Here is a 14381-nt window from a genome sequence, read left to right as displayed (position 1 = left end):
AAGTTAGCTGCATCTCTCCTTAACTTTCACCTTTCTCCCATTCACCCAGCATATCCTTTCAAAAACTGCAGCTCAGGGAGAAAGTCAGTGCCTAGGTCATTTTACAGCCTGGAATCCTTATCCCTCTCTCAACATCTGAGTGTAACAAATTGTACCCTGTTGGTAATTAGTCAACAACAGATGAAAGGATCGGTCACATGCGATGGTCTGAGCCTCAGGCAGATCTTGCCTCTCTGCAGCATCATTCTGGGGAATCCAGCTCTTCCCCGTGTGCTTTTCTTATTGTCTTCTCCTGAATCCTTTCAGAATAATGCCCCCTATGTCAGCACAGGAGCTTAAATGGAGACTGAACAGTGTTGCATCCCAGGAGCTGAGAAGTCTGACAAAGCAGTGTGAAGCCAGAGTAGTACGCAAAACTTTTTCTCACTATCATACTCAGCTTTGTGCTCTGTGTGTTTGTTTATTTTTTAATGGAGAACAGAAGATTGATGGATGAAATTAAGAAGAGGGATGTGTAATTGGAAAACAGCGCAAGAAGGCTACAGGCAGCATATTGAAGGCATCCATCAAGCATTCAGCTAATGTTGTTAAGGGTGTGTAACACAAACAAGGGCTGCAGGAGACACAAGGGAAAAAAAAAAAAAAGAAAAGGAAAGAGAACAAGGAATAGGCAGGACAGGAGAAATAGCAAGTGAGGAGAAGAGCCAGCAAGAGAGTACAATCAATAATATTTGTATTGCAATCACATCCAAAGGCTCCCGTTGGGATCAGTGCCGGACTGTACAAGCACATTAAGAGATGGTCCCTGCCCTCTACAGCTTAAACCCAGGAATTACCAGATGAATGCAGGAGATGGGTTTAGATGATCACAAAATTTTCTTCTGATCTTGAATCTCATTTAATAGGACCTACTCTGAGAGGGGTTAAAGACAGAAGGAAGGTAGCTGGTTGTGCCAAGAATACACACTGTAATGTTTGCCAGCAGGCATGCAATTAATCCAAGCCACTTAGGAGACTTTGGTTTTAATTATAAAAAGTAGGTAAAAATATGTGCAGTAAACCTCTGTAAGCCCCACTGGGGCCATCAGCAGGCTACCCAGAGGCATTGATATGTGACTGGATTTTGATGCTGTGTTTTCAAAAGGATGGACTGGTGCTTTAATGGACCACTTTGTGGGAAATATTCCGTGAGGGCTGGACATTAAGAGAATGCAATGGGCCTTTGCATTGTGTGGGTAAGGACAGAAGACAAAGGCTAAAATTATTAGTAAGCCAAGGGATTCCTGTAGTCCTGGAAACAGGGAAGAAAAGGGACTCTGAAGGCCTGAGAAAAAGCAGGTGAAAGATATAAAGCATCGGAGAAGAGCACGCGTGATGGATGAAGGGGGAGACAGTGGGAGAGACAAGGTAACATTTTAAAGAGAAAATAAAGTATTCCAATAGAGATTTGTTGAAATGGGGTTGAAGTCAGCTCCTCTGTGAAGTTCACAAGTTACCTGGGGCTTTATGCAGGGTTTAACTTCTTCAGCCTTGCTTGCTTTGGAAACGCAATAGAGGGAAGGTGCATGCAGAAATAAATGAGCACAGAGCACCAGGGGAGTTGCACACACAGCATCTCCACTTGTTTGTAGTATTTGGGAAGCATGAACGGGGCTGACTGGAAGAGGGAGGAGAAAGAGCTAGAAAGGTAATTAGTTAAAAATTCTTCTAACTGTGATCTACTCTCCTCTATGTTCTGTTGGTAAAATGGCTGCCATGGCTGCCTCCTCCTTTCTTTCCCTCCAGAAGCAACCTGAGTTTGCAGCAGTAGCAGGTCTGCTGCATAGAAACTGTGTCTGTATAATTAAGGCCTTTTATTAAAGGGAAGAAGCTCTGACTGCCTGACTCTGGTGCAGAGACATTTATAAGTGCAAGCATACCAGAGGAAGCAAGGTGCTGTGATGACCCAGACCTAGGGCCTGGGTGGGCCTAGGTATCTGCAGTTGTTAATAGCAATCCTTGGATTTATTTTGTGGCTCTGTCTGTTCTCACAGCCAGAAATGATGGGAAGCTTTACTCTGCACTGCTACACTGGTAAGAGAAAAGATTTCCTGTGGGGAAAGCTGTCCCTGGTGTGGGTAACACCATCCTGCCCTGTGTCTGACCTGGATCTGTAGCTTACCAAATACCTATGCCTTTAGCACTAAAGCCTGAAGGACATTCTTGTGCCTGCCCCAGACCCAGTCATCAAAAAGCAATGAAGTTAAGCAGAGCCAGCATGTTTGCTGCACAAGGCTCCTCCTCACATCACCAAAATACTCCTGTGTACCCCTGGCCACACAGCTTCCTTGGTCCACTTCTTCATCTGTTTTTTGTAGCTTGAAAGTAGTGAAATGGGCACCATGGTGTTTCCTGAGTGAGGAGGTAAGAAACATTAGATATTAACACCATTAATGGCTGGCTTGGGGAGCAATCAGCGGGAATATGTTTCCCTAAGAGACTGCTCCAGCGTTAGTACCATTGGTGACTGACAAGGAATGAGCTTGTGTTGCAGTAATTTCCTTATTAGGGCTTATGAACATGCACTTGCCCATCAGAGGACCTGCTGAGACATGCTAGTCTTCTGTTAGATGTGGCTGATACAGGATTGACAGTTATTGGTGGTAGGGCACTGATGAGCCCCACTATTGCATAATCCTTGTTTTTTTCAGGACACCAAGGTAAAATGTCAGAGAAACAAAGACAGATTCTATGAGGCCCCAGAGAATGACTTTAGAGTAGCATCTCCTAATATCTTTCAGGAGTACCCTGTGGCTGCTGTCAGTGCAGAGCCCTTTTGGACCAGTTGTCATACTTCTTACACAACTCCCTAAGGCTGAACCCTCTGGACAGATGAGGAGCTGCTGGACCCAAATCCTGGGCAGGATTAGAACAAAATGTGCCTGTGTCCCTTTGAGGACTTCGGCTTTAGCTGACTGGCCTTCAGTACACTTAAAAATCCCTAGCAGAGCAGGAATTTAGAGCCAACCAATTTGAACCTCCTTTCAATCTTTTGTATCAGCATGATGCCATCACTCTCTTTCCTTAAAATGCCTTCAACCTGGAAGTGTGGGAGAACCTGGTAGGGCCTGATGGGTACTCCAAAGTCTGTGATTTCAGCTAAATGCTGCAATAGCCAAACACTACAAACCAGAAATAGAAAGGCATCTGGGATAATTAAACATTCAACAGGCATCACCAGCACTGTGGAATGACCAAGGCAGGGATTTCATGGAACACTTAGTAGGTGATAGCGTGCATGCCTGATTGCCTCAATGCATCCGCCTAAGGAGGATGAATTAACATTACAGAAGTGTTAAGAGGTGCTGGCTATCTAGAGGATGCCTGACATCTGACTATTTTGTCCAGTTGCATATTCAGGCACACAAATCTTGCACACAGTTCTAAAAAGTTGTATGAAAGAAGCAAATTAAACAGTTACCACAAAGCTCAGGAATAAACACAAGTCTGAAAGAGGGGGCAAGTAGCAGTCCTCTTTGTCTTCAGAACCAGCAACATGAATAACTCAAACTCAAGGACAGCGGTTTCATCATGGGATAATGGGAGGGTCTTTAGAGCAACAGAAATAGCTAAAAGCTTCTATTCAGTAGCACCAGAGTTGGCCAAGTTGGATAATAGTTTGGACCTGAAACGTTAATGGGGCTCCTTGTAAACTTAGGCAACACTTTGCTGGATCAGGTCCAAACATTTGTCATGCCTTCCTGCATTTTTGGTGACTGGTATTTTTGAGACTTTACTCCTTTTTCTTTTCTGAAAGGTAGAGAGATGCCTGGGCATTGGAAGCTCCCTGCAGCATGCTGAGGAGACGTAACCTTCTTACCACGCTCCTGATTGCCTTGCCATGGGCTCTTCTCCTAACCTTGTGGCACCAGTACCCAACCACCCACTACCTCAGCCTGCTGAGAAGTAAGTGCAAAAGTTCTGTTCTCAGTGTGCTAGTAGCTGTGATGACTTCTGCTGCAAACCCTCAGCAGAGATGCTCTCTCATGGGAAAGTTTAAACAAAGACAGACTTGCCTGAAGGCCCCCTCGGGGTTTGCCAACAGCAGGAACACAAACTGTTCATAAGAGTGTGTTAAACACACACATTAGTCTGGCTTTGGAGAGAGGATGTAGCACTAACTCCAGTTAGATGTGTACCTCCCTGGACAGGAGGCAACCTGTTAGTTATCAGTCTTCTGACATCTTCTTTCTTTTCCTCTTTTTTCCTTTGTTTTGTCCCAGAAGAGACAGACGAGAACGTGACCTCTAAAGCTCTCCTTAATGGTACATCTGCCCTGAGAGAAGAAGGCTTCCCATCATGCACTCGGCAGCAGCAAAGCATAGGGGCAACGCCTAAAATCATCCAGAATTATGTGTACTCCAGGCCTCCACCATGGTCAGACACCCTGCCAACCATCTTTGTTATCACCCCTACCTACACCCGGCCAGTGCAAAAGGCTGAGCTGACCCGTCTGGCCAACACCTTCCTCCACGTACAGAACCTGCACTGGGTGGTGGTGGAGGACTCTCCACGGAGGACCAACCTTGTATCCAACCTGCTGGAGAAGGCTGGGCTCAACTTCACCCACCTCAATGTAGAGACACCCAAGAGCCTGAAGCTGGGTCTGTCCTGGATCCCATCCCACACCCCAAGGGGGACACTACAGAGGAACCTGGGGCTGCACTGGCTGAGGGACAGCTTCAGTAACACCGCACCACCAGAAGGCGTAGTCTATTTTGCTGATGATGATAACACCTACAGCCTGGAGCTCTTTGAGGAGGTAAGAGATATAAAATTACATGGGACAGAAAAGCAGGATAGAGCTGTAGAGACTCTTGAGCCCAGTTGCACTTGAGAAGACCTTGCCCACTCTGCATGCAGTGGCAGCTGGGTAGAGGGCAGATGCAAGCTGAAAGGGCAAAGAACACATTTGCCATGCTATAGGCTGCAGATGTGAACAGCCACTCACACACCATTGCACCAGCTAGAGTTCCTCTTGCCAGGGACCGTATGATGTGTACCTCAGAATTCATACCTCTCCTCAGGGAGAGCTGACCTAATTTAAATAAGCATCAAAGACAAACTTCTGGCAAGGCATAAATCTGCCTGCTGTAGGGGTGATAGAAAAGTTATCTGACTCTCTATTCACCTTTACTCCTTGGCTGCCCTTCAGTTCTCCAAGTTCCAGCCACCACAACAGGGCTGTGCCTCTGGGATCACTGAAGCTTGCCCAGACTTTTGCTGGAGACCTGGCTTTTGTGAGATGCCAAGCCTATTGTAAACTTGCAAAAAATCCAGTAAACTCTCTTGTCACCAATTTAAGCCAAACTGTACTAAGCCACTTAAACAGCAGAATTATGCAACCAAACATATTTCTAGTTTTCAGAGTTGATAGGTCTCTGTTAAGCTTATCCTTTCTTACTTCCTTCCAGTTCCTTTCTGACAATTTCAATAAACCCTCACACTTCAAGGCAGTAGCCATGGATGAAAAAACAAGGCAGGAGGTGGGGGGGAAATTGGAATAGATGAGGACAAAGATGAATCAGTCAGGGAGATTACTTGCATGAGTATGAAGCTGGAATGGAGTTGATAATACAGAGGTAGAGGCCTGGTAAAAGCCGTATTTGGCATTTACAAAAATGATAAAATTCTACCATAACAAAAAGGTAGACGTTCAAACAGGATGAGAAAACCAGAGGTTTTCATTCTTCTGAGGGACTGCATGTGGGCACAGAAAAGCAGTGAGTTTGTTGCTCAGAGAATAATGTGCTAAGAATTTGCCTCATGGCTGTGGAAGCTGTAGCTCTTCAAGCAGCAGCACAGGTGAACTAGAGCTTGTGCTGCCGAGAGCACTGTGACTGCGTAGGAGGTCAATGGGGGAGGACAGGTGCCAATGAAAGCAGAGGATGGTGCACTAATGGGTTGGGACAAAGGTGGCAGAGTTGAATTCTCACAGCACTGTCTCCTTCTGGCACACAGATGCGCTACACAAGGCGAGTCTCAGTCTGGCCAGTGGCTTTTGTCGGGGGGCTGCGATATGAATCCCCAAAAGTGAGCCCAGCAGGGAAGGTGGTGGGCTGGAAAACAGTCTTTGACCCTAATCGTCCCTTTGCTATTGACATGGCTGGGTTTGCTATCAGCATCAAGTTGATTTTGGAGAAGCCTCACGCCAGTTTCAAGCTGGAGGGAGTTAAGGGAGGCTACCAGGAAACCAGTCTGCTGAAGGATTTAGTGACTATGGATGGGCTGGAGCCCAAAGCAGCTAACTGCACAAAGGTGAGTAGTACAAGAAATCTGAAAGATACAATTTCCTTGCTTAGTCCTGGCTGCTTTTACAGCCTCCTGACATACTCTTCCACCTTCCAGTGTGCCTGCCTTGTGCTGGCACATGTCAGTGCCAAATGATGCTGGGACAGACAGATGGACAAAGCCTGCTAAATTCTTCACAGATGTGAAGCTCAAAGAGACCTGAGAAGCAGTGCTAGGCATTCTGTGTTAATAAAGAATCTCAGATGTACAGATTGCTTCTACAAAATCCAGGAGGATTGGAAGAGGGTTGAGTCTGGAATTTTGCTCTAGAGTGATCCCTCCTTGTCACTGTTTCATATGCTGGTGAAGTGTCCCAGGATCAGCCCCTTTGAATCACATGCTTCAAACATCTGTGAGCCTCACTTTCCTGAGGATTCCACCCCATGGGTGCAGTACTCTCATAGTTTCCATGCTATTCATTACACCTGAACTCTTTGTGCTTCCCTCTAGGTGTTGGTCTGGCACACAAGAACTGAGAGGCCCACTCTAGTTAATGAAGGCAAGCGTGGGTTTACAGACCCCAGAGTAGAGGTGTAAGCAGAGAGCCAGCTCCAAGGTGTGAGTATCTTTTTCTTTATTGTTTTCAGCAAGGCAAATAATCTGTACCTGTTTCCTTATTTCTGCTATTATTTCCTCAAAAATTGCTTATGTGACTGCTCCAGTAATTCACCGTGCCACCCTTTGGACAAAAAGTTGATTCTCATCTTTATCCACATATGTTCTTTATTTCTTGCTCATTCAAGCCTCCTTACAGACCATATGGGAGTTTTGCCTGACAGAGAGAAAAGTGACAGCAGAATCCCCCAGTTTCACTCAGTATTAATGACAAGCCAAATTTTTTGCCCCTGGACTCTTTCATCCAGCTCCAAACTCCCTCTTGTGTGGGAGTTGTTCTACAGCATGGAACAAGATCACACTCCTGCAGGCAACCTTTTGTCCCAGCAGCCCTGCCACCTGTGCAATGCTTCATGCATCCTCCTTCAGCTTTTATCCTGCATAAACAGCTGTGGTGTGGGTGCAGCAGGGAAAGGCTGATGGAATGCTTAGAGCACCTCAAAACAGGAACCAGCAAAACACAACCTACACAGACTCTCTCAGTTTGAGGTGCTTGGTACCAATGCTACCAGAGCTAGGAGTACATCTGCTGGTGAGGAGAGATAGTGGATGCGTTAGGAAGTGCCTTTGCAGCTCACAGAACCAGGTTCAGCAGCAGAATGGGGGATTATGGCAACCACCACAGGTGACAGCAGGAATGTATCAGAGATCATTGATATGTTCTTACAAAGAGAATAATGATGAAGTGTCCAGATGCCATGCCCTCTGATCTCAATGGCAGATTCCTGCCCCAAAAATCGCAAAAGAATGAAAGCATCCCAATTTCGAAGTACCCAGCTCTTTCTGAAATGACTCATATCTGTGTCAGGACACAGGATGCTGAATGATTTAGTCCTACTTTGGAAGATATTCCAGGAGTGCTTTTAGTTTTGACCCTAATATACACCTCAGCTCAGCTCTACAAGTGGAAATAAAACTGATAGCTTTTATACAGGTAGTCATGAGTATTTCAACTCCTGCACTGGTCTCCTGTGTACATCACTAGTAGCTGCACTCAGCATTGCCACAGCACCTCCTCATCTCTGAGTGACAGCCACACAAAATAATGCAAACCAATCCCAGTGCCTGCACACCCAGCAGCAGATGGAAGAGTCTGGAGCCAGTTATCTAAACACAGACATCTGGTGCCACCATAAGGACCCTGGGGTTGTCTACTTGGCCCTCCTATAGGGCACAAACCCTGTACCATTTCTGACAGCTTTTTATTAATATTATAGATATCCTAGAAACCCGTTAATGCTGCAAGATACCTGTGCTTAGGCGGCAGCTCCTCTTTTCACCAGTGCTTTTGTGAGATCCACTAGCAGCAACAGGCTCATTTTGCACACTCACCCATGCTGAGTCTGCAGTTGCCTAAAGCTATGATTGCCCAAATTCAGCTCATAAAGACTCACAGTCCAGTTAACTGCTCTGGAGGAATCACTTACTTTGTACAGGATGAGCAGGCCTATAAAAACTCAGACAGATTAAACCCTCCTTGCCTACTTGCAGAAGGAGGGGTTGACTGCTCCATTGGAGATGCACAGTGAAGACATGATGTTTTCACAAATGTGCCATTTAAGGATGGGCACTTTTGTCCTCACATCTCTCCCTGGCCAAACAGCCATCCTCCATAAGAAATGGCACCAGCTGTGGAGAATCATGAGAATGGCTCCCTATGAGTCATTTGTTGTGGGAAAGGAAAGCAACCAGTCTAAAAGATCAAGACACTGCCACTGATTCACCAACAGGACTTGCACCTTTATCAGAGCCATCCTCTCCAATGGTTTCAAGCAGATTGTTGGCTGGATCAGTCCTGCAGATTTTTGAGGATCTTTGTACTTGCATTAGCAGTCATTTTGACCACAATCCTTTCTGTACCACTCTCTGTCATGTGGGGCAGCTGCTCTGACACATCAGGTTGGCAGGTGGCATCTACTCTAGGAGACACATGCAAGGTAAATTGCTTGACAATCAAGGGCAATCAAGAAAAATTGTTAGATTGCATCTCTTAAAAGTTTAAATTGAGATCTCTGCTGAAAGCTACAGTGTATTGGAGGTTCTTACCTTCAAGGCTGCTGAGCTTCAAAACCTTGATAGACATGATCTAGATAAGCCAGTGTTGAGAAAAAAAAAGAGGCAAAATTGCTCCCCAGAGGCTCTTCTGTTCTTAAACACAATAGGAAGAATGTTTCTATCTTTCCCTCCTGCCAATTAGTCCTCCTTGAGGATCAGATCAAACCAGTTAAGTCCAAGACATCCCAGAGCCCTCCTTCCCTTTAAATCCTGCAGATGTGAGTCAGGCAGACATTGCTTGGTGTGGGATTTGGTACTCTCCTAATCTCTAATTGGACCACTTGCATGGCTGCTTGCTACAGAGCAGCCAAAAGCTATCACAGCATACATCCCTGCCAACTGTCGTGAAACACCCTTGAAACACAGGCTTTGGCTTCTGAGAACAGGAAATGGAGATTAATTTCACCTCATTTTTTTTTTTAAATCCTGAAAATTATCACAGAAGACTGGTGTTATAAAAACTACCTATTCTTATTGCTAATTTTTACTTACAGGCATCCAAAAGAGAAGAGTGTACTTAGGTTAGCATAGGACTCCTGCTGTTGTGAAATTTGGAAATAGAGAAGGTTCATCTGCATTCACAGCTTCCAGACAGACTGAATAGAGATCCTCAGATCTCATCCTCCTACTCTTTCTTTAAAAAAAATTATCAAAGAAATTAAAATAATGACTTTAAGTGCAGACAAAACAAATCTGTCAGAAATTTTCTCTAATTTGTAAATAAAATCTCCCAGCTGAGACTCTAGTGCAGATAGAGCAAGCAGCTCTTCAGCCATATCCCAGCCCAAAGCCATGCACAGTGTGGTTGAGGAACCTGTTCAGTGATGCCTGCAAGGTGTTTTCCTAACCCAGGGGGATAACCCTGTTACACTGGATGTTGTATTTACACCTTCTTACCTCACCTTGTGTTTGTTTTGACAGAGGCAGAGGGCTGTGATTGTTCCCGAAGTTCATCAGCAACCATAGCAGCTGTGCACCCTGCCTGTCCTGCCCAGAGCTCTGCTCCACTGCTGGAGGATGATAAACACCCCCAAATGTCACCACTCCAAACAGCTCCCATTGCCCAATGAGGTGGTAATAAGGAGGGACAGAGCTGAGGTGGTGCCCTGAGATTCTCCCCACCTAGGAGAGAAGTGCTTCCCTTCCCTGCTGGGCCCTGTACTTTTAACCATTTATTAAAACTTACTAGATGTGATCTTTATTCTCTGCTGTGCCAGCACAGAGGTTGAAATCCAGGAGGGGTGCAGGTGCCTCCAAAGGTCTCTCCTGGCATATTGCAAAACCTGAGCTTCAGTACAGCAACTGCAAACTGCACTAGTTCAAGGAGTTGTCACTAAAGCACAAACATGGACTTGCTGGCCTGAAGCTGGTGTGCTCTCAAAACAGCTTTAAAGCAAAGCTGGCATGAGAATCTCTTCCTCTGAGGGATGCACTCCGATATATACACAGCCTTCAGTGCTGGAGAGGAAGCTGTGCTTACAAACCTCATCTGGGGTTTGGGAGTTCAGAAGGGATCTGGTGCCTATCCCTCAGCTCAGATTTTGAACTGTCCTCGCTTAAGGTTTTTTTGGAAAATGCCATCTCAGATCTCCAGACACAGATCCCTCTGGATGAAGCTCCTCTCCTGCTCCAGGAGATGTGGCAGGTATTGTACCTCAGAGGTCATGCCTCTGTGTCTTGCTGCAGAGAGCAGAAAGCAGGGGCAAAGATGGGTGGACTTGAACATGTTCAAGGCCTGAAAGCCTGCTGCAGCACCATCAGGTGCTTCAGGAGCCTCAAAGCATGTGCATGGACTTGTTTCCTAGACCTCCAGAGAGGAAGACAACTCTCTGAGAGGGAGGTGGGTGAGAAGTGCTCTGAGAAGAGGAACCCTCAGCCTGCACCCATCTGCTGTGAGACATCAAGGAATGTAGAGACATCATCGGGAAACCTATCTTGAGCACATACATGACAACTGAAATAACAAATGTGGCAAGGTTTTCCAGCTGAACTTTGAAAGGAGTGTGTGGTGCTGTGAAGAGAGAGGAGTCAGTGTCATGTAGAAGGGTTTCCCTTTCCCTCAATAAAACAGGAAGACAGCCAGGTGGGAGGCAGCCTACAAAACAGGAGGTGCAAATGAGGACCGAAGGAAGGATGCACTGGATTAAAAGCACAAGTGTTGGTACCATATGTGTGCGTGGGGAGTGGTGTCGCTGTGACTTTTCCAGGAAGATTCCTTGAATGACCCAGAAACCCCTCTGAGCAGATCTTTAAAACCTGCTTCACTCAGGCCATGAAAAACAAGGCTTACGGCATTCAAAATACATCAAGGATTTCACAGCTGGGAAAAAGTTATAAGCAACTGAGTCAACCCTTGCCCAAGAAATTTAGGGCTAGCAGGAAACTTATTTATTTGTTGATTTATTTATACTAGAATTCTTCTCTGCCTATTCCTTGTTTAGTTTTGGTTTTTAGCTTAGGTCACATGACATATTCATGAAGAAAGAATATTTTCCCTCTTGCCTCAGAACAGTAGAGCTCGGTGTTCACCAATGAATGTCATATGTTCTGTGCTCCCTGGGGTTTCTTTACAATGGTATCTTAAACTGGCAAAATAATCAGAAACACAGCAAGGGGGGCAGTACAGCGAAAGAAATTACAGTTCTTTTATGCAACAAACGTGGGTGGCACTAAGTTTCTGGCTCCCAAGCAATCACAGTGAGGTAAAAACATGAGCAAAGGACTGCCTCACTCAGCAGACAGTCCCCTGGGATCTCAGGAAGCCTCCATGAAGGGGGCTCTTTTAAGGGTATCAGAGAGGGAGTTGGTCCATATTCCCTCAATGGAGAAGGAGCAGCCACACATCCTGCTATAGGATGGGGCCAAAGTATGGGAGAGGCAAAGAGGATGAGATACCTCCTTTCAGAGAGAGAGAGACAGGAGAAATCAAAGAATAGGCAACAACTAGAGAAATGGAGACTGAATTTAGCAAGGCTAAGGCCAGGGTCTGTCTGGATGAACACTCCAGCAGTACAAGGCTACCCTACCAGCTGTCTCAGCATGAAGAAAATACTGAATAGGCTGAGAAAGCAATGTATTCTCTGGGCTGTACACAGGTCCTTACAGAACTTACAGGCACCAGACAGCACAAAGGAAGTCCAGCATCCACAGAATGCTTTTCACTCTGCATTTGTCAGAGCTTTTTGTCCTGCCCTCTGCAGAAGGTAGCAGGGCTTGCACTCCAGTGGGCTTTGCCAGCCCATCCTGCCATCAGGCAGGTGGGCTCAGTGCTTCTACCCAGCATGAATCCAAGATTAAGCCCCCTTCTTTGTGGTTTCAATGAATGAGCAAGAGCGAGGGAATAAAGAAGTTGATCTATGATCCTCCACTTTCTCCTCTGAGACGGGCAAGGTTTCTGCCTGTATGAACAGGAGAGATGTGGTGATTAATTCTCTGGCCTTTAATCTCACACAGGTCCTACATACAGTTTAGGCACTGACAGTGAGTGTTTGTAGCAAGGATCTATTCCTGTTGCAACAGTTCCTACCACACACGTTTTTAGAGAGTGATTCTCTCTACATCCTTAAAAGAAAGCAAAATTGCTCTTTCTGTATGTACTACTCTGTTAGTTCAGTCTTGGTCAGAGTCGGCTCTCAAGACCAACCTATTGCACCATCTCCATTCTTGCCTCAGCCTGGCCCTGTGGAGCAGACCCTCTGTGAATCAAGAAGTTCTGTCAGTCATTACTCTGTGTAGAACCAAGACCTTGTATGGACAGCATGAATGTACACAGCTGATATTCCAGGCTAGCAGACAGATTGACCTGTTCAGTACAAGTACTCTTTTCCCTGTAGAGCAGCAGCCTGAGGACAGCAAGGACTGCTGCTGGCCAAGGCGTATCAGCTAAGAGTGGGCAAGTAACAGGCACCACAAGTTAAGATGGTTGTTCACCAGCAGAGCAGCGTGGGAGAGCCCAGGACAGAAGCAGCTGTCAGGGTTACAGGCTTCAGGGAAAGTGTGTGCAGTAAGGAGGGAAGCCACAGATCAAGCCTGAAGTGTCTAAACTAGAGAAGGCATCCCAGCGCCCAGTTTTTACTAGCATATTAGTACCTGATATTCATGTTCTCTGAGATTCATCCAACTCACCAACCAATGAATATTACTAACCTTTCCTGTTGCAGAAAATACTATTGATGAACAAAAGAGAATGTTGAGAAAGTACTTTTTAATGGTTATTTATTTATATTGAATGGTACTAGAGCATTATTAAATATGATGTGAATAGTATGATATTGCACTGTCTTGTCTGCAGCCTATGTGTTTGCTCCTTTTCCAGGAAAACACAGAAGAATCTATAATGGGAAAAGTATCTATTTTAGGTGTTCTCATTTCAAGGCTACTCATTGCACTCTTCCTCTGACCTAAATGTTACAAGACAAAATCAAGGAAAAAAATTTCAGGTCCCTGAGACCGGTGCCTGCATTATGGAGATACAGGAAATAGGAGACAGGAGAATATTGCCTAAAGTCCATCGTCTCATGGCATCTCTAGCAGTCATTTTGGGCATGGTGCCCATCTCTACTGAGATTGCTCTGTAAAGGTGCTGACCATGACTCAGTAGTGAGTGGTGGTCAAAACACAGGGCAGGCAGCCAGTTCTCCATCCCAGGGGAAGGGTGTCACAAGCTGTATTAGTGAAATGTTTGTTTGTCAGGAGTCCACTGCTGGCTATTCCATAAGCCTGGAAGAAGCTTGGATATCCAGGTCCTGTTTCTAAAGTGCTCACTAATTTACTCCATCACTGCTCAAGGTACATGACATCAGCTATCCGGGTTTTTTAGCAGCAGGGCATCCACCTCTCAGAAACATGGAAGCAGTTTTAAAACTCTTCTGAGGAAGTCTTTCTAAAAATTTAGCATACTAGAGAACAAGCCAAATTCTTACCTCTGTAATAAAAAAAAACACATTTACAAAGGTGTTGCTAGAACAATGTGAAGTTTACAAGTCAAGATCCTGCAAAAGGTTGAGAAAGGACTGCTGTGGCCAAAGTACTTGAAACTTCCACCTCACTAGAAAACACAGTACCACGGTTTAAAACCACCTCACTCCCCAGAAATGAGGGACAGCTCTGTTTGGCTGAAACCATCCACTTGTAGAAGGACTAATGCTACCTTCCTCTCTCCTTAATGGAAACCCTGGGGACTGAGAGGGCACTAGATAATGCACATTGACCAGAACTGTATGAGCACCCAGCCTGGTATCAATCACTGTTACAGCAGCTGTTCCTCTCCTCCTCGGGCCCTGCATTTTCAAGGTAAAGCTTCCCAAAGTCACTTTGCTGCGCTTTCAACAAGGATCTAGTGCAGCCCCCAGGAGACAGGGTATGGAGGAGAAAAGGACAGA

At 45.6% G+C, this 14381-nt stretch overlaps 1 protein-coding gene across 3 annotated transcripts in view; it reads left to right on the top strand.

The window, feature by feature from the left end:
- The window catches only part of LOC107212820 (galactosylgalactosylxylosylprotein 3-beta-glucuronosyltransferase 1-like), a 28198-nt gene extending 14931 nt beyond the window's left edge, over positions 1-13267 (top strand). The window contains exons 2-6 of one of the 3 annotated variants that reach the window (XM_015646544.3): positions 3797-3945; positions 4266-4801; positions 6001-6297; positions 6781-6888; positions 9922-13267. In XM_015646544.3, coding sequence (XP_015502030.1) covers positions 3834-3945; positions 4266-4801; positions 6001-6297; positions 6781-6867 — 1032 coding nt within the window. In that variant the 5' untranslated portion in view covers positions 3797-3833 and the 3' untranslated portion in view covers positions 6868-6888; positions 9922-13267. Of the gene's footprint in view, positions 1-3796; positions 3946-4262; positions 4802-6000; positions 6298-6780; positions 6889-9921 lie in introns of all 3 variants that reach the window. The other 2 variants (XM_015646524.3, XM_015646535.3) reach the window with 2 other exon arrangements.
- Positions 13268-14381: the final 1114 nt, after the last annotated feature.

This window comes from Parus major, chromosome 1 (genome assembly GCF_001522545.3).
Source record: "Parus major isolate Abel chromosome 1, Parus_major1.1, whole genome shotgun sequence".
Taxonomy (NCBI): domain Eukaryota; kingdom Metazoa; phylum Chordata; class Aves; order Passeriformes; family Paridae; genus Parus; species Parus major.
This window is presented reverse-complemented; position numbering and strand designations above follow the sequence as displayed.